At 42.0% G+C, this 25,512-nt stretch overlaps 1 protein-coding gene across 7 annotated transcripts in view; it reads left to right on the top strand.

Annotated features, from left to right (window-relative positions):
- Positions 1–25,512, top strand: part of MNAT1 (MNAT1 component of CDK activating kinase) — a 187,125-nt gene that overhangs the window by 66,994 nt on the left and 94,619 nt on the right. For 4 of the 7 annotated variants that reach the window (XM_073349924.1, XM_073349927.1, XM_073349926.1 and 1 more), the window contains exons 4-6: positions 3,755–3,858; positions 7,003–7,143; positions 12,305–12,454. In XM_073349924.1, coding sequence (XP_073206025.1) covers positions 3,755–3,858; positions 7,003–7,143; positions 12,305–12,454 — 395 coding nt within the window. Of the gene's footprint in view, positions 1–3,754; positions 3,859–7,002; positions 7,144–12,304; positions 12,455–20,427; positions 20,595–25,512 lie in introns of those variants that run through there. The other 3 variants (XM_073349925.1, XM_073349928.1, XM_073349931.1) reach the window with 2 other exon arrangements.

Raw genomic sequence — 25,512 nt, 5'->3', positions numbered from 1 at the left:
GAGAAAGTGTGGGACCCTTACTGAATGGGGGAGGCAACCTAGTGACAGACGATGTAGAAACAGCTGAAGTACTCAGTTCTTTTTTTTGCCTCTGTCTTCACAGACTGGGTCAGCTCCCAGACTGCTGCACTGAACAGCACAGTATGGGGAGGAGGTGAGCAGCCCTCAGTGGTGAAAGAACAGGTTAAGGACTATTTAGAAAAGCTGGACAAGCACAAGTCCATGGGGCCGGATGCGCTGCATCCGAGAGTGCTAAAGGAGTTGGCGGATGTGATTGCAGAACCATTGGCCATTATCTTTGAAAGCTCATGGCGATCGGGGGAGGTCCCAGGGACTGGAAAAAGGCTAATGTAGTGCCCATCTTTAAAAAAGGGAAGGAGGAGGATCTAGGGAACTACAGGCCAGTCAACCTCACCTCAGTCACTAGAAAAATCATGAAGCAGGTCCTCAAGCAATCAATTCTGAATCACTTACAGGAGAAGAAAGTTATCAGGAACAGTCAGCATGGATTCACCAAGGGCAAGTCATGCCTGACTAATCTAATTGCCTTCTATGATGAGATAATTGGCTCTGTGGATGAGGGGAAAGCAGTGGACGTGGTGTTCCTTGACTTTAGCAAAGCTTTTGATACGGTCTCCTACAGTATTCTTGCCAGCAAGGTAAAGAAGTATGGATTGGATGAATGGACTATAAGGTGAATAGAAAGCTGGCTAGATCATCGGGCTCAACAGATAGTGTTCAATGGCTCCATGTCTAGTTGGCAGCTGGTATCAAGCGGAGTGTCCCAGGTGTCGGTCCTGGGGCTGATTTTGTTCAACATCTTCATTACTGATCCGGATGATGGGATGGATTGCACCCTCAGCAAGTTCGCACATGACACTAAGTTGGGGGAGAGGTAGATACGCTGGAGGATAGGCATAGGGTCCAGAGTGACCTAGACAAATTGGAGAATTGGGTCAAAAGAAATCTGATGAGGTTCAACAAGGACAGTGCAGAGTCCTGCACTGAGGACGGAAGAATCCCATGCACTGCTACAGGCTGAGGACCAACTGGCTAAATGGCAGTCCTACAGAAAAGGAGCTGGGGTTTACAGTGGATGAGAAGCTGGATATGAATCAACAGTGTGCTCTTGTTGCCAAGAAGGCTAACGGCATTTTGGGCTACATGAGTAGGAGCATTGCCAGCAGATCGAGGGAACTGATCATTCCCCTCTATTCGGCACTGGTGAGGCCACATCTGGAGTATTGCGTCCAGTTTTGGGCTCCCCACTACAGAAAGGCTGTGGACAAATTGGAGAGTCCAATGGAGGGCAACAAAAATGATTGGGGGCTGGGGCACATGACTTATGAGGAGAGGCTGAGGGAATTGGGCTTATGTAGTCTGCAGAAGAGAAGAGTGAGGGGGATCTGATAGCAGCCTTCAACTACCTGAAGGTTCGAAAGAGGATGGCAGAAGACAGAACAAGGAGCAATGGTCTCAAGTTGCAATGGGGGAGATATAGGTTGGATATTAGGAAACACTATTTCACTAGGAGGAGGGTGAAGCACTGGAATGGGTTACCTAGGGAGGTGGTGGAATCTCCATTCTTAGAGGTTTTTAAGGCCTGGCTTGACAAAGCCCTGGCTAGGATGATTTAATTGGGGTTGGTCCTGCTTTGAGCAGGGGGTTGGACTAGATGACCTCCTGAGATCTTTCAACCCTAATCTTCTGTGATTCACATGTGTATATAATGACAGGTTTCAGAGTAGCAGCCGTGTTAGTCTGTATCCGCAAAAAGAAAAGATGTACTTGTGGCACCTTAGAGACTAACAAATTTATTTGAGCATAAGCTTTCGTGAGCTACAGCTCACTTCATCGGATGCATGTAGCTCATGAAAGCATATGCTCAAATAAATTTGTTAGTCTCTAAGGTGCCACAAGTCCTCCTTTTCTTTATGTGTGTGTAAGGCACTTATGCGGCACCACCACTGGGGATCTGAGCATCTCACCATCTTGAATATGTTTTTTCCTCCCAACAGCACCACAAGGTAGGGCAGTGCTATCCCCATTTTACAGATGTGGGGGGAAACTGAGGCACAGAGACAAAGTGACTTGTCCAAGGTCATACAAGAAGTCTGTGACAGAACAGGTATTGAACCCTGAACTCCTGACTCCCAGGATAGCACTTTAGCCCCGGGAACATCTTCCTCTCCTCATGATTCAGATTGCAAGCTTTTTGTTGCTGGGACTGTGTCCTTTTTAGTTTGTGAGGGGTTTAACAGTGACAGTGCGAGCTTCCCTGCTCTTTCATGTCAATGTACCTCAGCCATGTTCTGGAGGGGCCACATAAAGAGTGTGATTGGACTGTACAGTCTCCATGTTGATTCGTGCTGAGTGGGTTGCTATCTATGCTAGTTTTAGGGGTATGGTGATCTCTCTGGTGTCCACTCTGAACTGGACTGAGGCCACCAAATGATCTTCATGTGATAATGACTTTGAGTCAGAATTGACTTGACCCCAGTTTGAACCAGTGACCTAGTGGTGAAAGGCTCTGTATCTAATTACTAATCCCCTGCACACCTAGTTCTTTCAATCTGCCTGCTACAGAAGCTGCTCTATTCCTGGAGGCATCTTTAGTTCAGATATACATGATTGGGAATGTTAAGCGAAACAAAGGGCCTGGCTGCATATCCTTCATCTTGCTGCATAACTTAAATGAGAAAAATCCTCCTAATATTTGTTGTGTACAAAGAAGGCTTAGCACAACACATGGCACTGAGTAATAGGTTAACTTGTTTTTCTTTTTATGGATCTTTGCATAAATGTGGAGATTTTCAGCAAGGGCAAATGACCCGTAGGAAATGGAAGGGCCTCGTTTGTAACGAGGGGTGTGTGTGTATTCTACTTAGTCTAGTTCATTGGTCCCCAAACTTTTGAAGATCTTGCTCCCCATTGCTCCTGTCTGCAATCCCCTGCTCTTCTCTTCCTCCTGGCCCCCAGGAGCCAGGGCCAGGAACAGGGCCGCGGCTTGGGGGCGGGGGGATGGACGTGGAAAAGGGTAAGAGGCTAAGCGTGGGTCAGGGGGCAGGGATGGAGCCATGGCCAGAGGCGGAGGGCGGGAGCAGGAGCAGAGCCACAGTCAGACTGTGGTGGGGTTCGGCAGCCGGGCCCCCAGCCAGGTGCAGAGCCGTGCCAAGGCTGAGGATGGGGTTATGCACCGTTCCGGGAGCCAGGGATGGGGATGGGGGTGGGGGTTGGGCGGGGGCTGGGTGGCGCGTCCTCCCTGCCCCCTGTTGGGGCTGGCCCAGCCTGCCATCACCCCTGAATGCCCCTCAGTATCCCTGTGTGGATGGGGGGTGGTGCCCCACAATTTGGGGACCTCTGGTCTAGGTTCTTCTTGGCCTTTATAACAAGTAGTTTATGGCTAATTTTTGTGCGTCTTGGCTATGGTTGCTGTTCAGGGGATTACTCTACCAGTATCCCATGAAGGAAGCAAAACATCAGGTTCTACTTTCAGTTATGCAGGAAGACGTTTGCAAGAACTCCATTTAAGTAAATTAAGTTGCTATGGAGTTGACGGTGATGTAACAAAGATCAGGATCTGGCCTTTGTGTGTCCAAGTGATTTTTTGCCGTATTCAATTAGGTATATGCTGCTAATGTAGTAGGGACAAGGAGCATTAAATAAGAATAATACTTATTGGCTATGGTTGTGTGTGTGCGCATACCAGATTAATACTATGATTTCATGCATCTTTTTTTAAATATCAATACAGTGTTTAACTTGACGAACAATGTGGATTTGGAGAACACCAAAAAGAAAATGGATAATTACCAGAAGGATAACAAAGAAGTCATTCAGAAAAACAAGATAAAACTGGTTAGTTTGCTGTTTTTTAAAAAAATTCTTATTCAATAGTTGAGGAATTAAGTATTTTAAAGCGGAATAGTTGTAAAATGCTGTCTTAGAGGAGAAAAGGAAAAAGAAGAGACTCCGACACACACACTGACACACTCCATAGTAAGAAAAACGTGATGTGCAAGTATTCTCCTCTATTAAAGATTGCTTGCTTCAGGAGATCATGTTGACAACTGAATTTTGTGTGCTCATTGTTTTGACGAGGGTTTAGAGAGAGAGAGAGAGGGACTGACATAGCTAGGTAGTAAATGCAGGCTCTTCAAACATATGTATGCTGGCAGTGTATTTGGACAATATTCAGGAGAGACTGTGTTCGTTCCTACTCTAGGACAATAATTTCTTTCTCATCCAAAGGAAGAAAAGAAAATCCAGACACAGACATTATGAAGCTCCCAAGAGAGAGTTGGAGAATGGGAAAACAAAGGCCTGGCTTATGCAAAATCTAAAACAAGTGATAGTGAAACAAACTTTTATACTTTAACAAGACAAAAGCCTTTTTAAATGCTAATGATGATACTGCTTCTTAGAGGGCTATAAAACACGTGGTCTGTATGGGGGCCATACATACTTTCCTGTAGGTTTTTCATTAAAATATGATTCAGACAGAGTTCTGCTCTCCTTTAAAAGTAGCCTGGTAAGGATTTTTTTATTTATAATGTTTTAAGTGTTTCTTCTAGCATTAAAAATATATATCATTTCAAGAAGAAAATATTTCAATTCAGGCAAATATAGTAACAGAAATGACACAATAAGGCCTGATCCTGCATTCCTTTTGCACTCAACACTCACATTAGTAAAATAAATGTGTTAGTCTCTAAGGTGCCACAAGTACTCCTTTTCTTTTTGGGGATACAGAATAACATGGCTGCTACTCTGAAACCTGTCATTAGGAGTTTGGAGTCTGAAAATAATAAATTTGAACCATTTCCTTCTGAGAACCAAAGAGTTTCCCTTGTTTGTGAAGGAAGGTGTTGAACTGGAGTAGTACCAACAAATAGAGAGTTTAAGTGGGTTTTAGCCCATGAAAGCTTATGTCCAAATAAATTTGTTAGTCTTTAAGGTGCCACAAGGACTCCTTGTTGTTTTAACAAATAGAGAGCTCCTCCATATATCCATGTATGTGTATAAAGCAGTGAGGGCAAAGGTGATGCACTGTATTTCCTTTTCTGAAATCAAAGATCATTCAGGTCATGTATAACTTGTAGGAACATAGCAACTGCCATATCAGATCAGACAAGAGGTCCATGTAGTCTGATGTCCCGTCCAACTGTCCAATATCAGATGCATCAGAGGAGACAGGTAAATAGCGGGGTCCCCTAAGGATCTGTATTGGGACCAGTGCTGTTCAACATATTCATAAATGATTTAGAAAAAAAGGTAAAGAGTGAGGTGGCAAAGTTTGCAAATGATACAAAATTACTCAAGATAGTTAAGTCCAAAGCTGAATGAAAAGACTTTAAAGGGAACTCATAAAACTGAGTGACTGGGCAAGAAAGTGGCAGGTGAAATTCAATGTAAATAAATGCAAAGTAATGTACATAGAAAAACATAACCCCAGCTATACATACAAAGCAAAGGGGTCTAATTTAGCTATTACAACTCAAGAAAGAGATGTTGGAGTCATTGTGGATAGTTGTCTGACAACAGCTGCTCAATGTGCAGCAGCAGCCAAACATCCAAGAATGTTAGGAACCATTAGGAAAGGGATAGCTAAGAAGACAGAAGGCATGGGTGCTACCACACCCCCTGGCTTGAAGTGGATTCCATTATATACAGGGTTTACGGTTTGGTTCAATGGCTTTCAGCACCCCCACTATAAAAATTGTTTCAGCACCCCTGTCAGAAGGCATTGTAATGGCACTGTATAAATCCATGTATACCCACATGTTGAATACTGCATGCAGTTCTGGTTGCCCCATCTCAAAAAAGATGTATTAGAATTGAAAAAAGTACAGAGAAGAGCAGCAAAAATGATTAGAGGTATGGAAAAGCTTCCATATGGGGAGAGATTAAAAAGACTGGGACAGTTCATTTTAGAAAAGAGACAAATGAGAGAAGTATGATAGAGATCTATAAAATCATGAATGGTATGGAAAAAGTGAATAAGGAAGTTTTTATTTCCCCCTTCACATAACGTATGAACCAGGAGTCACTCAATGAAATTAATAGGCAGCAGTTTTAAAACAAATGAAAGGAAGAACTTCACACAATGCACAGTCAACCTGTGGAACTCATTGCCAGGGGGTGTTGTGAAACTCAAAAACATAACGGGGTTCAGAAAAGAATTAGATAAGTTCATGGAGGATAGGTCCATGAATGGCTATTAGCCTAGATGGTCAGAGATGTAACTCCATGATCTAGGTGTCCCCAAACCTCTCGCTGCTAGAAGGTGGGACTGGACGACAGGATGGATCATTTGATAAATTGCCCTGTTCTATTCACTCCCTCTGAATCATCTGGCACTGGCCACTGTTGGAAGACAGGATAGTGGGCTAGATGGACCATTGGTCTGACTCAGTATGGCCTTATGTTCTAGGAAGATTCATGAAACAACATAGGGGATTACGATGACATAACCTGCCCAAGGTGGGGTCATTCTTCCTAAGCCCCATCGGTTTGTGATTGGCTTATTTCCTGAAGCATACATGTTTATATCCCTGTCTGATGTAACTGTGGTTATTTTCATTATGGATATGACTCCTAATGAGCTCTTGGCCTCAATTATCTCTTGTGTCAATACATTCTACGGGTTAATTATCAACTGTATTTTTTTAAATAAGTGGTCAGTTTAAATTTGTTGCCCTTCAGTTTAGTTGAATCTCCCCTTGCTGTTGTACTGTCAGAGAGGGTGAATAGGAGCACCAAATTCACTTTCCCTATGCTATACCCTCTTTTTTTGTTTCCTTTTTTAAACTAGAGTCGCAGACTTTTCAGAGGAAGTGTTTGCCTTACCCATGTCTCTAATCATTTTCATTGCCTGTCTCTAGATCCCTGCCCAAGACATTAGGATAACACCCTTTACTTGGGGGAAGGGCACCATGGCAGCACTTTATCTGCCAAATGTAGAATTTTTTCCATAATAAATTTCTCATATTCCTGTTTTAGACTCGGGAGCAAGAGGAGCTGGAGGAAGCTTTAGAAGTGGAACGACAGGAAAACGAGCAAAGGCGACTGTTCATACAGAAAGAGGAACAAATGCAACAGATTATAAAAAGGAAGAATAAACAGGCACTTCTGGATGAACTGGTGGGTATCAAAACAGAACTACAGATTTTGAGCTTTAAATTCAGTTCTTGGGGCTTCAGACATGGAATTGTACTACTTATGCTGTGGATACAAAATATCAGTTTTGTACATTTAATATTTATTTTTTAATTAATTTTCTTTCATCCTACAAACATTTGAGAACAGATCTGGTAAGACACTAGCAGGAATGATGCAGGGAGTAATCATGCACAATGCAGGCGATTGGACTGAGTAAGAAGGTGTGGGTTTTTGTTTTTTTTTGTTTGTTTGTTTGGTTTTTTTTGGTGCTTCTAGCTGTAATCCATCCCATTTTTTTTCTCCAAGCCTGTTTTAAAAAGTCCGTGTTCTGTATTGTACTTCATTGTGACCATTCAAGGTGCTGGTATTTCAGAAAGGCTATCCCAGTGAGTCTACCAAGCCCATCCATTAAATTAGCAACTGACTGTTCCCCTATCCCTACGTCTGTAAGAAATTACTGTACAGGATCAGGATATCTGCTTTGCGCACTGAAAATATTAGCAAACAATAGGAGGCGTATTGACAACTGTGGTGAGAAAAGAGGTCTATTTTGTTAAGTTAGGTATAGTATGTTCTTGGAAATCTATAGTGGTCAGCTATTTTTAAAAACTTTTGGAAAGTGACCTATTTTCTGGGATTGCTTCTAGATTTCCTCTTAATCCATCATTCTTTGTGCACCCAAAATTCAGTAGTGATTTAGGATCACAGGGCAGCCTATGCCCTGCATGTGTGGTCTAATGTGGATTTGCAACTCAACGTACTGTTACACTCATGCGCGGTACGAGAGAGTCTTAGAACTGTGTGTGTGCCGCACATGCACATTTATAAATAAAAATATGGGCAGAGAAAAACCAGAAAAGCATGGAAATCTATATAAAAATATTGTTATGCTGGTAGGGTGTTTTAAGAATGTGGTGTCAACCTTAATTCTGAATTTCTTTGCTTTGCTTTCATTTGGTTCTCACATTTAAGTTACATTTAACCCAGTTCTCTTGCATTTTATTTCTGGTTGTTTTTGAAGATGTAACTTACTTTCTTCCCTTCCTGAGAATGCAGAATTCTTCTTTGACCCAAAGGGGAGATCCACTAAAATGTAGAGATATTGGTGTTATGTGATTTAGGAGTTTGTTTTACGGTTTTAGGGACTGTGCTGAGGAACTGCCTTGCCCCGGGGCCAAGGTTCGTGGCAGCCTTTTATTGGATTCTTTGAAAGGAGCTGGTGTTTCATTTTCCTTAGACATCAGCATAGATGTGCAGAAAGGCCCCTTGTTTTACTCCAGTGGATGTATCCCAACAGAAAGGGAAATCCCCCAACAATCTGAGATTTTATATCCAGCAGAGTCTTATAACTTTTAAGGTAGTAATGCTCATGATCTGCTTAGTTAGGCATAGTCTGACTAGCAGGCCAATTAATAACTCCACTGTACACTTAGTATATTTCCTTAATGGCTTGGAAAAAGGTTTTGAACTGGTTTCTGACTTTAAAATGTGTGTTCAATCCTGCTTTAAAAAACACTTTTAATTTAGTAGGGGCCAACATTGTTTTCTTACACAGCAGTTGGTTTTACTGGAAATACAGTTCGCCAGATGGCTTGCGAAAAGAGCAGTTATAAATAATCTTTATAACATGACCAAATAGGTAATTTAACTCTGATTGCACATGCGTTGCTATTAAAACATATCTAAATATTTTTAAAACAACAAGTAATATTAAGGCAGAGAAGGAAAGTAAGAAAACTTTAGAATGTCTCTCTAGTTTTGAAAGTGGACTGCGAAATTTGGCTCAAAGCTTAGTTTTGTAAAATTATGCTTTTATAAAACCAGCAGAAATAAGTTTCTTCAATAACTCCTACAATTTCTATGAGAACACTTATTTTTAAACATCCCCCCTGCAGTACCCAAAGCCTAAACATTGCTGTGTTGCAAATCTGAAAGTGAAGCTAACTGTAAAACAAATGTCATTTTTTTCATTGAGAGAAATGAAAAAGATAAACACAATATAAACAAAAGTGAAAATTGTCAACATGGATTTAAAAATTGAGTATTAGAACTATAGGTAAAGATATGCATTTTAGTAACATATGGAGTGAAATCCTGGCTCCACTGATCAATCACAAAACTCACATTAACTCCAAAGAGGCCAGGATTTCACTCATTAATTTTAAATTTCTCTCTCCTTAATGCACCCTCTGTTTAGGAATTGTTTCACAGAGAATAGTTGAGTGTATACTCCTTTCATTGCTTTCTCCAAAGTGCTTTAACATTGATTTAACAATACGAAAAAACTTATGGCAAATATTTATATGAGATGCACACAAGAGATCTCAGCTCCAATATCCTGCTCTCCAGTCATATATTAAGTTCATAGTCATTGAGAGAGCAGTGCACACAAATAGCAGAATTAAGAGGTCTCATGCAACAACAAGAGAAAATTTTGCCCTTAATGTTCAAATTTTAAAGCAAGTTTGAAGACTAGTTCACAGCTTCTTACACTTTATGTGGATTACAGTAGCAGAGGCTTCAGCCATTGAGCTAGATGCTATATTAATACAATAGACTGTTTTTCTCCAAAGAGCTTACAATTTAAGTAGACCAGACAGGCACAAGGTAGGAGGGGAAACAGAGGCATAGACAGGTAATGTGACTTGTCCAAGGTCACTCCGCAGGGCTGTTGCCAGGCCAGGAATAGAACCCAGGTCTCCTGAATCACAGTCCATTGTCCTAGCCGCAACACCGTACTATCTCCCAATATAGGATTAGACGGATTTCATGCTGGCAGTGTTTCAAATGACTTCTCCATGGCTGCCACTTTTCACTAAAATGCCAGTTGTAATTTAAATCTTTATTCTCTTCATGGGTCACGCTGAGCAATGCTTCTTCCTGTCCAGACTTTCAGATCCTGGGTCTGAGCAAAATGTGTAAACTTGTCTTTACATACAATATTGAACACGTGGTGTGATTGTATACTGATAGTGCTAGAGATGTCATTAATTCCCCTGTGCATGACGGTTGAGATTCTCAGCCCTGCTCCCAGCACCTTTTATGCTGGGGGGTGTGCGCCAGAGGCTGAGTGGCACAGGGAGTGCGTGTCCGGGCAAGGATGAAGCACATTGTGCTGAGGGAATTCTGGGCAGTGATGCTGTCTGAAGGCAGGTAGGGACAGGCTTCTGTGACTTAGCTCCTCCATGGTTCTCTTAATTACGCTGTGGGGGATGTATCTCCTGCTCCCAGAATCAGGAAGATGTGGAGGTAGCTTAAAGCCATCTTAGTCCCCCCACACCCTTTCCCTCCAAGCTGTGAGTTCTGATCCTGTAGACACTTATGCACATGACTAACAATCCTGGGGCAAATGCTTGCATTGATTTCAATGTGTTTTTCACATACGGAAAGTTACCTGTATACATTAAATGTTTGCAGGATCTGGTCTATGATATCGATCTCTTTACTGCTCTGTAGTGATAGTTAACTAAAATGGCTGTGTGCTTATTACATAGGACAAACAATGAATCAAAAGCAGTGTGCAATGCTGATTTCCCAGAACTGTGTATCTCTCTGCTAATGTAGAAACTGCTGAGAAGTTAGCTTAGAAATTGGCTGCCTTTTGTTGTCGCATGAGAAATACAACAAACGTGATAAGTGGGTGGAGGATAAAAAGCTTAAGGAGCCCCCCAGCCATATAGTGCACATTAAATCTGAAATTAAAAAAATATCGCATTCAGTAGGGTCTTCTCAACAATTTGCTGCAGAATAGCAGCACTTGTAGCGCGCACTTGGACTATGAGTGTATTGGATGATATGCAGGTGCTCAGAGATTCAGGCGCTAACACAGCAAATGAGTGGTCCAAATTCTCTTTTCAGTTGCATGTAAACTGGAAGGGGAGAAGTCCCTATGCAGAAGAGAGTAAGGGTACTGAACCTGTACCCCGGCATTTTCAGGACTGTGCTGTTCCTCACTGTCATTTGTATTATCCCTCACCCCAGATCAGGTCCCACTGTGAGATACAATCTCTGCCCTGAAACCCACAGTCTATTTTAAGACAAGTCAGTGAGTGAGCATAACAAGCAATAGGAAAGATGAAGAGGGGACATTAATCTTACAGTAGTAAGTATGGGCACTGCTTGATGGTTCTATATCACTTCAGGAGACTTTCAAAGGCTCGTAGGCACCTAACTCCCATTGAAAGTCATTTTTCTATCTTAAACTTTTAAAAATAAAATATTTATAGTCACAATCTGGCTTTGAGGATTCAATTGCTTTATAAGTTAGTAGCAAATTTGGTTCACAAAGCAGTAGTTCCTTGGTTCCCCAGAACAGAAATGGATCTGCTGTCTTGAGCGCATTGTGCATAAAGTGCTGCAGCAAGGGAGTCTGGGAATAAACCGCTCTGATCTCCCCCTGCCCCACTTCCACAGTAAAGAGAAGTCAGAGTATTTCAGGGCTCAGAGATAATCGGACTAGTTTTAATAGAGAAATATTTAGCCAATAATTTGTCTACCTCTACTTGGAATGTGGTATGTGTATACATGTTAAAAATCTTTTTGTTGTAACCTAAATGTAAGATTTTAAGTAGTTAAGCAAGTTAACTATTTATTTTATTACTTTTATATTTAAAAAAAAATTGGCTGGCTTCCCTAAAAATAAGTTGGTAAAGGAAAAAATAAATATGCTGTTGGTTGCACTTACAATGGTGCCATTGTGCAAGGCAGAGCAAGGATCATTTCCAAACGGCCTCAGGTGAAATCTAATGGGAAACAATTTCAAACTGGTCTGAATTCATTTGTAGAAAGAATGTGTCTTAGATAAACATCTGATCCAAGTTATACTACTTTGTACTACCCCTTCTGTGATTAAGTTCTAATTTTTTTTATTTTAATAAATATGGTTGCATTGGCTGGTTGCAATAAGGACTCTGTTATATTGTCTTTAATGTGGATTCTATAAAAATGGTTGTTTGCAGATTACGCTGATTTATGAGGCTGCTGCAGCTTTTTCTTATTACTGAAAGTGATTGTTTGCTGTAAACTGTTTCTCATATAGAGAATATTTAGCGTAATCTCTTTCTGCTGGTGATGGCCTTTTCAGACACAATTTGTAGTCGTGAAGAATGAGCAGCATTAATTCTTTTTCTTTTGAATATTTCAGTCTGTGTTTTCAACATGTTTACAGGAAAGTTCCCATCTGCCGGCCTCCCTGCTCTTAGCTCAACATAAAGACAGATCTACGCAGCTAGAAATGCAGCTGGAAAAACCCAGACCAGTCAAACCAGTCACATTTTCCACTGGCATCAAAATGGTAAGACTTCTTTGTTTCCTTTTTATTTCACTGTTTCAAAAAGCACAGCTTTTCCCAGTCTGAGATCATTTATATCTTTTAAATTTGACTTGCATTAGCACACGGACCAATGATAAGTATAGTTCCTAATTATTGGTGTAATTTAAAGAGAGCAATTCAAGAATATCGGCATTCTAGTAGTTGGAATGTAAGAGATTTTGTGCATTTTGCCCTTGCAACTTTTGTGATGTAATCGATCCATTGAAAGTTCCTTTTTTTGCCCCATCGCTTGATGTAACTGTTCTGAAAGCTAAAATTCTAGAAGCTTCAGAAAAGGACTGGTGCTCCTTTTGCTTCTTTTGTGCACTAGAAGGTTGTGTGTGTCAGAGAGAATCTGGAAATCTGTGTCACATCAATAAGAACACATTCTCAATCAGTGAGAACAGCAGAGACGAGTATTTTTCTAACGGCAAATATGTTAGTAGTTCTGTGGTAATAAGGATCTGTCAGCTTTCCTGTTTTTATAACTCCATTCTTTCTGTCACAACATGATATAAATGTTATTTTCTTTTCTGAAATAAATATTTCTTCTGTTCAGGATTTGATAAAAACAAATCACAAGTTACTAATCTTTTTTTATCCTTTCTACTCAATAATGGATCTATTTTCCAACGTCTCCTGAAAAGACTGTAAAAATTCCTTCTAAAATCATCTTCTCATTACTGACTGAATAATCCACAAAACCATAACCCGATATTGATACTCAAAAAATCCCTAGAACAGACAAAATTAAAAAAACTCCCAGCACCCAACCCTGCATCTCTGTGACATCAGTCTGTTTTGTCATGGGTGTCTGGACTATTCTCTGTCTGAATTATAACATGAGCCCCTTGAGAACTGCATTTGCATCTTACTCTGTCTTTACAGCACCAAGCACAGTGTCAGCTTTTGACAAATAGTAGGTGGGTACTTGCAGCTATAAGATTATATATAAAAACAATTTTTTTTGCGTTCCTCTAACATGGAATGTTTTCTTCTGTTGATTTTATTTGTGTCTACAAGGATTAGGAATTGTTAGTATGGGCTATAAACTAGTGTATTTGATTGTGTAAAGAGAATTAACAGAAAAAGACTCTTATTTTGTTTAGAAACAACTGGATGGCTGCATTAATTATTCCTTTTTTCCTGCAAAATGTTCCTATGTATTTTTAATTCTCGGACTTAGGAACCATTGGAGTATGTCATGAGGACGTCTTAACAATTGTTAGTTTTGTATTTGGAAAGAAGCAGAATGATGTGCTTGTATCACATGAGGATGAAGAAGTACTTTCCAGGTCATTTCTAAACAGAGAGCTATTAAACACTATCTACTAGGGATACACATTTTAAAATAGACAGGCCCAGGTAACTTGTGCCTAAGGGTGCTAAAAGAGTTGGCTGAGGTAATCTCTGGTCTGCTACTGATAATTTTTGTGAACTATTGGAATACCAGGGAAATTCCAAAATACCGGAAGAGTGTTAATGTGCCAATATTCAAAAAAGGTAAGCGGTAACTATAGGCTGGTTATCCCTACATCAATCTTGGCCAAAATAATGGAAAAGATGATTGATAAAGGAATCCGTTCGTAAAGACTTAAAGGAAACAAATACAATGTCAGTCAGCATGGTTTTCTGGAAAACAGATCTTGTCAAACAAATATAATTCTCATTCTTTGAGGAGATTATGCACTTAGTTCATAAAGGCAGCTGCATAGATCTAATATATTTAGACTTTTTTAAGGCCTTTGACTTAATACCGTAAGACATTTGGATTAAAAAAAATAGCATTATACAAATATCAATAAATTGCACGTTAAATAGGCTAAGAACTAGCTAACTGACCTCAAAAAGCCCTCAGTAGGGAATCATCTTTGAATAGGGTGTTTCTGTGGGGTTCTGCAGGGATTGATTTTAAAAAAAAAAAAAAAAAAAAAAAAAAAGGTTGATCAGGCCTAGTACCAATGATCTGGAAGTAAATATCAGATCACCCTTGATTAAAATTTGGATCGCTGGTAAGTTGGGCCCATTCAAACAAAATGTGTTTTTAATACAGCCAAATGCAAAGTTGCACATTTGGAAATAAGGAATGCAAGTCCTACCTACTGAATGGGGGACAGTATCCTGGAAAGCAGTGACTCTGAAAAGAATTTAGGTATCATAGCAGACAAGCAATTAACTCAAACTCCCAATGCAATGCGGCAGCCAAAAAGGCTAATGCAATCCTTGGGTGTATAAACAGGGCAGTAGAGCATCAGAGGGGTTGGGAGGTGCATGACTTCTGTATATGGCATTGGTGAGATGTATGCTGGAATACTGTGTCCAGTTCTGGTGTCCACATTTTTAAAAGAACATTGAAAGATTAGAGAATGTGCAGAGAAGAGCCGCAAAAATGATTTGAGGGCTGGAGAAAATGCCTTACAGTGAGAGGCTTAAAGTACTCAATCTTTTTAGTTTACCAAAAAGAAGATTTTGAGAGGTGTCATGATTACAGTAAGTACTTCAGGGGAAGAAAATGCAGAGAATAGCAGAACAAGAACCAATGGCAGGAAGCTGAAGTCGGACAAATTAAAATTAGAAATCAAGCACAAATTTCCACAGTGAGGGTTATTAACCATTGGAACAAACTTCCAAGGGAAGTGGTGGATTCTCCATGTCTTTGTGTCTTCAGTTCAAGACTGGATGCCCTTCTGGAAGATGTGCTTTAGTCAAACATAAGTTATTATGCCCAACACAGAAGTAAGTAGTTGAAATTTACAGGTCTGTGTTATGAAGTCAGGCTATATGGTGTAATGGCTCCTTCATCCTTCTGACCTTCAACTCTATCAGTTGTGTATATACCAGGGGTGGGCACACTGTTTGGCCTGAGGGCCACATTGGGGTTCCAAAGCTGTATGGAGGGCTGGGTAGGGAAGGCTGTGCCTCCCCAAACAGCCTGGCCCCTGCTTCCCACCCCCTGACTGCCCCCCTCAACTCCTGACCCATCCAACCCTACTTGCTCCTTTCCCCTGATTGCCCGACCCCTATCCACATTCCCATCCCCTGACAGGCCCCCCCAGGACTCCCACGCCTATCCAAGCCCCCTTGTTCCCCGTCCCCTGACTGCCCTCCCCCACAGAACCTCCGCCCTATCCAACCGCTCCCTGTCCCCTGACTGCTCCCAGGGTCCCCTGCCCCTTATCCAACCCCGAAACCCCCCCCCCCCCGCGCTTCCCGCCCTCTTACCATGCCGCTCAGAGCAGCATGTCTGGCAGCCGCGTTGCCAGGCTAGAACCAGCCACGCCGCTGTGCTGCCAGAGCACAGGCAGCACGGCGAACTGGGGCTGCGGAGGAGCGGGGAGAACAGGGGAGGAGCCGGGGGCTAGCCTCCCTGGCCAGGAGCTCAAGGACCAGGCAGGACTGTCCCGCAGGCCATAGTTTGCCCACCTCTGGTATATACTGTGACTAGACCTTGAAAGTGGGTGGTATTTACCAAGTGGGTGGTAGGTGTGGTGAAAAGTACAGTGAACGCTCACTTTTTGGGTCCAAGCCTATGATGCACTGAACTCCTCCTAGGACAGGGTTTCTCAGGCTTTTTCTTTCTGAGCCCCCCCTTCTTCCCCTCCAACATGCTATAGAAACTCCAAGGCTCACCTGTGCTGCCACAGCTGTATTTCTGCATATTCAGTAGATTAAAAACCAGGGCTACCGTTAGGGCGGTAGCAAGCAGGGCTATTGCCTGGGGCCCCATCACACAGGGAGCCTCGTGAAGCTAAGTTGCTCAGGCTTTGGCTTCAGTGGTGGGGCTTGGGCTTCCACTCTCTGCCCTGGGCCCCAGCAAGTCTAATGCTGGCCCTGCTCTCTGGTTTATTTTGGCAGACCCCCTGAAACTTGCTTGCGGTCCTCCAAGGGGCCCCAGACTCCTGGCTGAGAACCACTGTCCTAGGAGATGCAGAGCTCCCTCAAATCCTGTGGTGCTCAGCCCCTCACAAGTTTGTGGGATTGTGCTGTATGTGGTAATTCTCAGGTAGGATATTCTTCTATAGTCTTCAGAGGGGTAGCTGTTTTAGTGCTATTCAAAAGCCAGTAGGAGAGCACCTCAATCTCTCTGGACACTCAATAACAGACTTAAAAGTGGCCATTCTTCAACAAAAAACAAAACAAAAACCCTTCAAAAACAGACTTCAAGGAGAAACTGCAGAGCTGGAATTAATTTGCAAACTTGACACCATCAAATTAGGTCTGAATAAAGACTGGGAGTGGCTGGGTCACTACAAAAAGTAAATTTCCCTCCGTTGATGCTCACACCTTCTTGTCAGCTGGTGGGAATGGGCCACATCCACCCTGATTGAATTGGCCTCGTTAGCATTAAGCCCCAACTTGGTAAGACAACTCCCATCTTTTCATGTGCTGTATATTTGTACCTCTCTACTGTATTTTTCACTCCATGCATCTGATGAAGTGGGTTATAGCCCATGAAAGCTTATGCCCAAATAAATGTGTTAGTCTGTAAGGTGCCACAAGGACTCCTCGTTGTTTTTTCTATAGTCTCAGCCTTTAAGGGCAAGTGCTCAACACTGGCGTAGCACTGCTCCCATTGAAGTCCAATGACTTCCATTGAATGCAATGGGCATTTCACTATGGACTTCCATGGGAGCAGAGCTAGACCAGTGCTGAGTGCTTTTGAAAATCCCACCTTAACTACTGTTGCAATAGGATGTGTAGATCTAGAACCAAAGTCGTGTTGCTATTATGGGTGTAGTGCTTCAAGTCCACCAGTGGAGAGTTTTAGCAGCGTGCGTGTAAGGAAGCACTGTACACCCTTCCCATTTGGTTTCTTTTTTTTCCCCCTTACCTGCTGCTTGAACCTAGGACTGTTCTTCTCTGGTGATCACTTTTTATTTTACAGAGGCCAGATAGTGTGTATTGAATGCCTTATACCTGCTGATTCTGAGCCTGTGTTTACGCAGCTACATTCTTAACAATGTTGATTGTGGTGCTCTACTTTTATTTATTTATTTTATTTTTTGGCTTGAAATATGATGATTTTTCCTTGAATGGTCTAAATCAGAGGTGTTCTTGAGCCTGACTTATGTGGTTTTGCTCTTGAGTTCCAAGGAATATGCCCATTTTAGTCTCCCGAAAGACAGTCAACTAGGCTGGCTGTTTTTTAGGTGTCCTATGTGTATTCTTTATACTAGAGGTTGAGTTTCCATTCCTTTTGGAGGAGTGGTGATTTTCTTCCTTTAATAAACTAAATGAGAACATCCTTCATTAGTCAGAAAAGGTAGACTTCTTCCCCTTCAGTTGGCTCCTTTTGTTAACAGCACGCAGGTTAGATAGGAATAGGACCCACTTTTCTCTTCCCCCACCCTGAGAGAGAGCTGTTTAAGCTTGATCTATGCTATTTCCTTACAGCTTTGTGAAGCATTTTGCCTAGCTTCTTTTTTTTATTATGGTAAGTTCTGCGGACAACAGGGTCTTCAAGATGCCTGCTTACGAAGAAGACCCTTAGTGAGTTGATGTTTTATGTAAGTGAGTGGGATAGGGAGCTGTAGACCTTTTTATCTTGGCATTTCCCTTCTTATTTGTGATCTACAGCTTCCTGCATAATTTGAATATTTTAAACATTATTTTCCTTAGTGGAGTATGTCTATTAAGCCAAGTCTGCAAACCAGCTTAATGCTGTTACAGAAAGTGTGGCAATCTTAATTGCACTTCCAGTAACAGTCTTGAAAATGGTGGTGCCAGGTCTGTGCTAGTAGCTAAACAGTTTTCAGTTAGTGGAAGGGGACAACGGCTGTCACTAATGCGCCATTATCCTAGGAATCGTCTTGGAATAAATCAAGCCACTGTTTGGAGAATGGCATTTCTGGTTGGGAGATCCGTCTACATGGGAGTTGATGTCAGAACATACCCTTGTAAGGATACTTATTTGTATTCAGGGGTGTGTGTTGCACTGGTGACAGCAATTCACACATGTAGAAAGGGCTCATTTCACCACAATAATAGCTTCCTTTCAACATGTCTGCCACTTACAGGGTGGTGGTGGGAGCCACTTGGTCCTCATAGTTTGTCTGTGCTTGACAGTACCACTACTGCTTCTAATATTTAGCCGTTCCCTAGCTAATCCACTAACTAATAGTGCTGGAGAATCTAAATGAAGTAGGGCAGCATTTCAGAGTGCTTGTCACTCTTTCCCTCCACCCCATTTTTATGATGGTTCCCTGACCCGTCTACTCGAGGATTGCTGCTCTCCAGGAGTGAAGTTCTTTGGAGGCAATTTCATGCAGTTAAAAAATTAAGTACCTGAAACTAGATTGTCTGTCTGTCTGTCTGTCTAAATACCTTGTCATTTCCTATAGAACCGCTCACCTCTTCAGGGCACTTCCTGGGCAGGTAACTGGAGAACTGAGGAATCAGATGTCAGATTTCAGAGTAACAGCCGTGTTAGTCTGTATTCGCAAAAAGAAAAGGAGGACTTGTGGCACCTTAGAGACTAACCAATTTATTAGAGCATAAGCTTTCGTGAGCTACAGCTCACTTCCTCAGATGCATATCGTGGAAACTGCAGCAGGCTTTATATATACACAGAGAATATGAAACAATACCTATTCCCACCCCACTGTCCTGCTGGTAATAGCTTATCTAAAGTGATTTCCAGCACAAATCCAGGTTCTCTGCATAGAATAATGTTAGATCCCTAGTATGGGTGGGAGAGGAGAGTTTTTTTTTCTTTTTGAACAGGGGAAATATATAGCTCTACTGCATTGTCGCTGCATAATGAGCCCAATTCCTGGCACATCTGTGTTTTTTTATTTTTATAATACTAATAGTATTTATTCCTAGTAATATAGTAGTACACACAGAGACAGTTGCTACCTCAAAACGCTTACAGACTAAGTATGCAAGATAAAGGGTGGGAAAGGAAACTGACGCACAGAGTGTGAAATGACTTGCCCAAGGTCATACAGAAGATCATAGAATCTGGGCTCCTGGGTCCCAGACTAGTGTCCTGTCCACTGGTCCCATGCTGCATCTCCTATCGTCAATCTTCTCCTTGTATGACAGTGTGAGCTAAGGTAGGAATTTCACCCTTAAGTTTTCAGTGTCCTGGCTTTTCTCTGTCTAAATCATGGCAACAATATTCTCTTAACTTGGTCTGAATATTACAAGCATTTCATTCTGAGTGCTGTCATCTTGTACTGTAATTAGTTCAAGGTTAGTGTGAGTGACATGCTGTCCTGAAGCAGAGAAGTCACAGGAAGGAGTAGTCAGATCAATAATTCTCAAGAATGAATCCTCCTGCCTGGTGACATAGGATGTTTAGGTCACCATTGAAATGCATTTCAGTAGTAAACTGAGCATAGCAAGTGTGAAGAAATAATGTTCTTGTGGTGTTACCCTCACAACATTGTTCTAATTAGAAATAACATTCTTATTTTACATTTTGTTGGGATGTGGTTTTAACTTAGACTTCAACTAAGGCCAAATTAACTGTACTTGGTTATTACCTCTGTTGCTTCAGGTTCCAGCAGATGTTCAATGGCTGCTTCTGTTTTCCAGTCTGTGTTGTTTTTTTATAGTTCTTGGAGCCAGTACCAAGTTTGTGCTCCAAGTCTCTCTACCCTCCCTTCCCCCCCCCCAAAAAAAATTCCTCCAAATACTTTTTAATAATTTGTGTTCCGTCAGAGTTTCCCAGATATATGGCATTATGTGAATTGGGAGGATTAAACCTAATCCGATCATTTACAGTAGTTTGCCCCTGTCTACAGATCTAGATAGTTACGTGTTGTGTTTCAAGTACTTGCATCCATTTGTGTGGCATGTGATTATGTTCATAAATGGTCATTGTTACTGGTCGTCGTTGTTGTCATCTTTTCTTGTTTTTAAGACGTGCTCTTAAAATGTGCCTAAACAGTAAAAGATTTATTTTTTAGGGAATCAATCTAGTTTCCTTCCTTTGCTATTCCTTTCAGCTGGTCTATCTTCAGGCAGAAACAGTTCAGACGGATTTGATTTCTTCATTAGATGCATGCCAGGCAGAATTAATCTGTGTCTTGTTTTCAATCTCCACTCTGCTCATGGTGTGTGGATTTCTTGCATGGAGATAGGTAAGGAACACTCCTTTTTATAGTATTTGTTAGCCCCCGCTTAAACCTTAATCCTGGAAGGTGATGACCACTTTGGCCCCTATCCAGAAAAACACTTAAGTGCATGCTTAATTTTAAGCACTTGAGTAGTCCCATTGATTTCATTGTTCAAAGTTTAAATACACGCTTAAATGCTTTGCTGGATCAGGGCCAAATTGCTCAGCTCTTTGCAGGATCGAGTCCTTAAGGAGTTACTATTGTGAAAGCCTCTGAGTGGGGCTTTTGCAAAGCTTTTAGATCACTTAATAAGGTTCCTTTTGTTAGTAGTTCATACCTTTGCAGCCATAAAAGCTCGCTCTTCTCCTTTGCCTTGAATATACTCCTCCATTAATAATTACCCTCACTTTGTCTATTATTTAATCAACTAAATAAAAAACAAAACTCTCTGAAGAGGACAGTGTGTCTTGGGATGTTCGTAGAGCATCCTGGGTTACTTCCCTTTCCTCCACCCTCTTTAACTCTAGTTGATTTGGGGAAAAATATATTGTGTTATGCGTAAACCTTTTCGTTCAGCACTGAAGGGTGTGTCTGGCTTGTTATAACACATTTTTGTAGATTCCCTGTAGCAAAAATACATTGTGTGGAGATTATGATTTAATTACTTTAGTCCAATATCAATTGTTATGTCTTAATGTTAAACTGTTCCTGTGGGTTAAAAGATTATCCCATTATTCTATAACAACACTGCAGATAATTGGTTTAAAGACTGCTTCTTTAAAGTTAAAGGCTGGTATTTATAGATTAGTTAATAATACAGATTATTTGACTCTAAGATTTCTTTACACTTCACTATCTTTATTGATACTTAAGAGTGAATAGATACTGACTCAAAGTTAAGAACTGGATATCTCAGTAAATTTGGGAAGGTGTCCTCTGTGAGCCCTTTGCCTGTAATCTAGTATGTGAGACATCTGTTGTGTTCAAAGTGGTACTATATGAACCCTTTGCCATTAATATATCTAGATTCAATTTACGTTAGTGTGCAACTGAGAACTTGTGACTGGCGTTTTCAAGAGAAGAGTTCACATCTGTTTGGGCACTAATTATTAATTGGTGATAATTCCAATCCAGGTAATAGAACTAATAGTCTATGGAGGAGGGAGTGAAGAAATGGTCTGGAAATTTAGATGGCCATTTGATGAGCCATCTTAAAACTCTGAGCACTTCATGCAGCAGTGCCTAAGAATTAGTGATCTTTTACATTGAAGTAAGAAATGATTTTCTTTTCCAGTGGCAGATCAAATCATGAGCATGTGAATGAGTTTGGAATTTTGTTGTTGTTGACATGAGTGAAATAACACAATAGCCCTTTAGCAGACAAGATATTCTATCTATTGATTCTTTTCTACCCTTTTTTGTTAGAGGGATAACAGGCTAATTTTGTCCTCTATATAATAGGCACTTTAAATATTAATTTAGGCCTTGTCAAGGTTGCAAATTCAGTCCAAATGCAGCAATCAGAGGCCAGCCATTGACTAGATGCACCTATGTGAACCCCAAGTATAGACAGGGAAAATAAAGATTTGCTTGAGTGGAGTTTATGCTAGTTTTGAGGGGTGAGCTTCATCAGAGCAAATACACCCCTGCAACCTCAAATACAATGACTCTGTGTCTGGAATGGCAAGTAAAAGGAGGAATCTCCCTCATTCCTTGGCATTGGGAGAGGAAGATGGCTGGGGGGGTGGGAAGGGAGCATCAGTTGGGCTGGTGGGCAGGCCAGTGGAGCTCAGGTTAGCCATAGGCCCCTGTGAACTCAGTAGAGGGATATGAGCCCTGACCTTCTGACCGGAGCTTCAGCTCCCACAGCTGGGATTAGTATAGCAACAGGTTTTTGATTTGCTGTGGGCATTGCACTAGTCACCTTTTTGGGGACTGGGAAAGAATTTTCCCTCATTACCTGATTGGCCAGCATGAAGTGGTTTTCTTCACATTCCCCACAGCAGCGTAGGGATCCAGGGAGGTAAGTGAAGAGTTAAGGTTCAAGGTGTCATAATTTAGCAGCTGGCAGGTGTCCAGTTCCATACAGGGTCTGGTTCCCTGATAAACCAGAGTGAGAAGTGGATTAACGGGGAAGACATCCCCTCAAGAAGCTGGGGTATGGCGTTGGAGCTCCTAGAGACTGTCAATTCCATTTCCCTAGCCCCTTAAGCCTCAAGCAAGGGGATGGTGCTGGGGTCTCAGTGACAGGCTAGGTACCAGCAGTGGAGAGGGGTTGGGGGCTGATGGCAGCCCCTCACTAGGTGGTAACTGTGATAGATATTGCAATCACGTGCGATATCTTTGGGGACCATATTGTGTTAAGTTTATGGATGGTTTGTTATCACTGTGGGCAGGGATTATATGCAGTTTTATGGGGGAGTGGAGGGAGGGTTACCATAGTTCCTCCAGGAACTAAAAACAGTATGTGTGTGTGTGGGGGGTTGATTAAGATGAATCACTCTGGTTTGTAAACTCCTCTGGAGAGGTACCACTCCCTGGGGAGACTTGCATATACTGGTTCAGACTGAATTTTCCAGAGAGTAACTGACAAAGAAAGGGCTTTTGGCATAAAGACTGAGTTTAAACTGGCACAGGACCTTTTTTGATTCAGCAAGTGGATGGGACCTTCGCTCCAAGGGGAGCTGAGGGGAGGGCACTGTTGTGGAAGGGTTGGAAAGACTTTGGCTTATCGGGACCCCTTAGAACTGATGAGTAATCTCTGGTAAAGTTTTAGCATGGGTACAGGATGTTTTTATTGTTTTCACATGTTTTCTCTGCAACACTTTTACCCTGATAATGAATGCACCCTAAGAATAAAAGTATTTTGCTTTGTGAAGGCTGGTTGCTAACTTGTACACATTGTTGCAACTCCTGGAGAAAGGTTAACCACAGGTGCTGGATCCCAATCAGACCTGCTGGGACAGGCACAGTGAGGTGCAAAGAGACTGCAAGCCTGGAAGGGGAGACGCAGGTCTCTGCCCAAAAGAGCTGTCAGCTGGGATCCTGAAACCTTAAGTGAGCGCCCCGGAGGAAGGGCGGGAGGTCAAAGTTAACCTGTGAAAGTAAGGATTAAGGAAGTTACGATAACCTGCACTGTATGAATTATTGTTGGATAGTTTCCAGATGAGTTAATAGTGTTGCAGCTTAATTAAGCCCCATCCCTTGCATCTTGTCTTCCTGCAATGACTGGGATAATTACAGCTGTCCTCCTCTATGCTATTATATTTATTAGTTGTTCCTAGCTCTTATATAGTGCTTTTTATCAGTAAATATCAAAGTGCTTTATAAAGAATGTAAGCATCTTTATACCATTGTATCCATGGGGAAACTGAGGCACAGAGATGAAGTGACTTGTCCCAGGTTGCCCAGTAGCAGAGCTAGAAATAGATCCCTCATCTCTTGAGCTCCAGTCCAGTGCTCTCTCCACCAAGCCACACTGTGCTAGGATTTTCAATGCCTGCAACTATTTCAAAGTCTAGTCATCAACTACTGAAATGGGGGCAAAATCTCAATATAGACAAAGCCTTAATGTTCCATTTGTGTTTCTGTTGAGATGTGGTCCTTTTTTGTTGAGTGTTCAGCTCTTGAAGGAAGTTTTTGTTTACCTTCCAGCAGGATATAACTTTGTCTGTGGGAGTAGAGCAGAGAATATGCAAATTCTGACTAGTGTTCAGTGAACATTATTTAATTTTGGTGTTTCTTGGGCTAAGCCATTTTGAAATGTCTGACATCAATAACTAAGTAAATTTTCCACTTCCCGAACATGAGCATAGTGTTTACAAGTACCTCTTTGAAACAAATGAGGCTTCTGCAAATGTAAAATGTTTGAATATAGATTTATTGTTGCTGTTTGGAACAGAAGGTGACACTTAAATATCATAACTTTCCTCTCTTCTGTTGTCTAGTATTAGGGTTTTCAGAGTTAAATACAGTGTAAGGGTGTTTGTTTTGGAGTTTGTAAATTAATTTATATGGGCCAGTATGATGGGTTGTGTACCCCATGCAGGAAATGAAAGGATAATGTGGGCCTGAGAGCTCAAGCAACCTGACCTGATTGCATGTGAAGGGTGAGCCAGGCACAATTAGAGATGAAGCTCAGCTGGGGAGGGAGTTGGGTGGTTAGGATAAAGAAAGGAAGTTTGGAGCAGAAGGGGGCTGCAGGGAGGAGAGGAAGGAACTCTCTGGTCATGCTTTGGGACTAGAGAGTGGACAGACTGGCAGGCTCAAGGCGGAAGCCTAGAGAGAGAATTGGCCCTAGCCATTTCCTGACTAGACAAGTCTCACAGAGCACCAGGAGAGAGATGAAGCAGCCACTGGGAATGGAGTAGGCTCCAGTGATAAGCCCTGATAAAAGGGGAGGATCTGGATTTTTAGGGAGTGGGGCCCTGGGAGGTAATCAGTGGAGGAACAGCCTGTGGAACTTGAGGCATGAAAGGTCAAGCCTGTGGAGGATGGAAGATGGTTTAAGTTTGTGCTTTTAGTCTCAGATTTATTGGGGGATTCCAGGGGAAAGCCCTGCAAGTCCTGACCTTGAGAGTAGGATGAATCTAACGAGGTTCTGGGTAGAAGCAGGGGTGGGTCAGAATAGAGAGACCTTGCCTTCTCACTTAAAGTGACCTTGGGCTGGAACCCAGTGGAGAGGGGGTGGGGAGAGGGCCTCGGTTCCCCTACTAGCCACCAGGGAAGGTGGTGGTAAGTCCCCAGATTTAAGGGGATGAGAACATTGGGAAGCCTTGAACAAAGAGCATGCAAGGCCCAAAGAGCCCAAAGTTGGAGACAAAGACTTTGTAAGTTGTAAGTACTCTAGCTGTTTGTTGACCTTCTGGGGTAACAAAATGGTGACCTGGGCAGATGGCCGAGTTTCGAGAAGACTGGGACTGCTGTGGGGCCAAAATGACTGTCAGCAGGCGGCACTGGAGAGGAGAGAGCTTG

This window comes from Lepidochelys kempii, chromosome 6 (assembly GCF_965140265.1).
Source record: "Lepidochelys kempii isolate rLepKem1 chromosome 6, rLepKem1.hap2, whole genome shotgun sequence".
Taxonomy (NCBI): Eukaryota; Metazoa; Chordata; order Testudines; family Cheloniidae; genus Lepidochelys; species Lepidochelys kempii.
Note: the sequence above shows the minus strand (reverse complement) of the source record. Positions and strands in the feature narration are given on the sequence as shown.